Here is a 1,017-nt window from a genome sequence, read left to right on the forward strand (position 1 = left end):
AGAGAGACTGAGACAGAGAGAGAGAGAGAGAGAGACAGGGAGGGAGAGATTGGGAGAGAGCATGTGCAGTTATGGGGCTTACCTTAATTCCAGGGAAGGTGACAGCAGACGATGCGTATGAGCCAATCATCAGGGACATGATGGTCGATCGCAGGTTGCCGAACATGTTTGGTAACTGCAACAACCAAAAACAAAACCATCCGCGGGTCAGTGGCAGCTTCCCAACATGGCCGACTGTTTCCCACAATGCCCCTTTGTGGTTCCACTCCCACCTCCCCCATCTGCCTCTCATGCTGTGAGGTGGAAGGGGCAGTCTGACCGACAGCAGGGCACAGGAGGAGGCCACCGGGGAGACAGGACCACGAGGGATGCAGGACGTCCAGCCCGATACGGGACACGCCCGGAAGATACCTGAGGATGGTCGGCACAGTGTCTCCCCGACCTGCGCTACACCGACTCCGACTGCGGAAAACCAATATTCCGGTGACATTTCTCATGGTGTGGGGTCACCTTGGGGTGCTCCCGCCCTGTCCCGCCAAGAGGATGTCTTTTCTGGGGGAGAGGCGAAGGCACAAACCCTGAGGCCTAACGCACACAGAAGCCTAGCCAGCTAGGCCCTACCCACAGGGGCTCAGTTTGGCAAACAAACTCTGAAGGGAAACTGTTTAAATATGTTTCTCTTGTTTCCTGGTCTCATTCCAACACTAATTCCGGACACTGCACTTTAGGGAGATGGGGGGAAGGGATCCAAGAGGGTGCGGATACGATCCACGTGGATAATCCCAGGGATGTGGCCCAGGGAGACTGGGATAGACCGGAGAGGTCGGGCCTGGTCGAGACAAGATCATCGAGAGGAGATTCGATCGAGGGGTTCGAGATCGCGAGGTGGTGGGGGGAGGGGGGAGCTGGAGAGAGTCGAGAGGGAGAATCTGTTCCCATTGATGGGAAGGTGGGGACCCAGAGAGACATGGATTGAAGGGGATTGGGGACAGGAGCACCGAGAGACACCAGGAGAAA

General features: G+C 56.7%; 1 protein-coding gene across 1 annotated transcript in view; it reads right to left on the reverse strand.

Moving 5' to 3' along the window:
* Window positions 1–1,017, reverse strand: part of LOC122546446 (large neutral amino acids transporter small subunit 3-like) — an 8,814-nt gene that overhangs the window by 3,140 nt on the left and 4,657 nt on the right. The window contains exon 2 of the mRNA XM_043685154.1: window positions 83–175. Coding sequence (XP_043541089.1) covers window positions 83–166 — 84 coding nt within the window. The 5' untranslated portion in view covers window positions 167–175. The remainder of the gene's footprint in view (window positions 1–82; window positions 176–1,017) is intronic.

The sequence above is a fragment of the Chiloscyllium plagiosum genome, unplaced genomic scaffold, assembly GCF_004010195.1.
Source record: "Chiloscyllium plagiosum isolate BGI_BamShark_2017 unplaced genomic scaffold, ASM401019v2 scaf_38069, whole genome shotgun sequence".
Lineage (NCBI taxonomy): Eukaryota > Metazoa > Chordata > Chondrichthyes > Orectolobiformes > Hemiscylliidae > Chiloscyllium > Chiloscyllium plagiosum.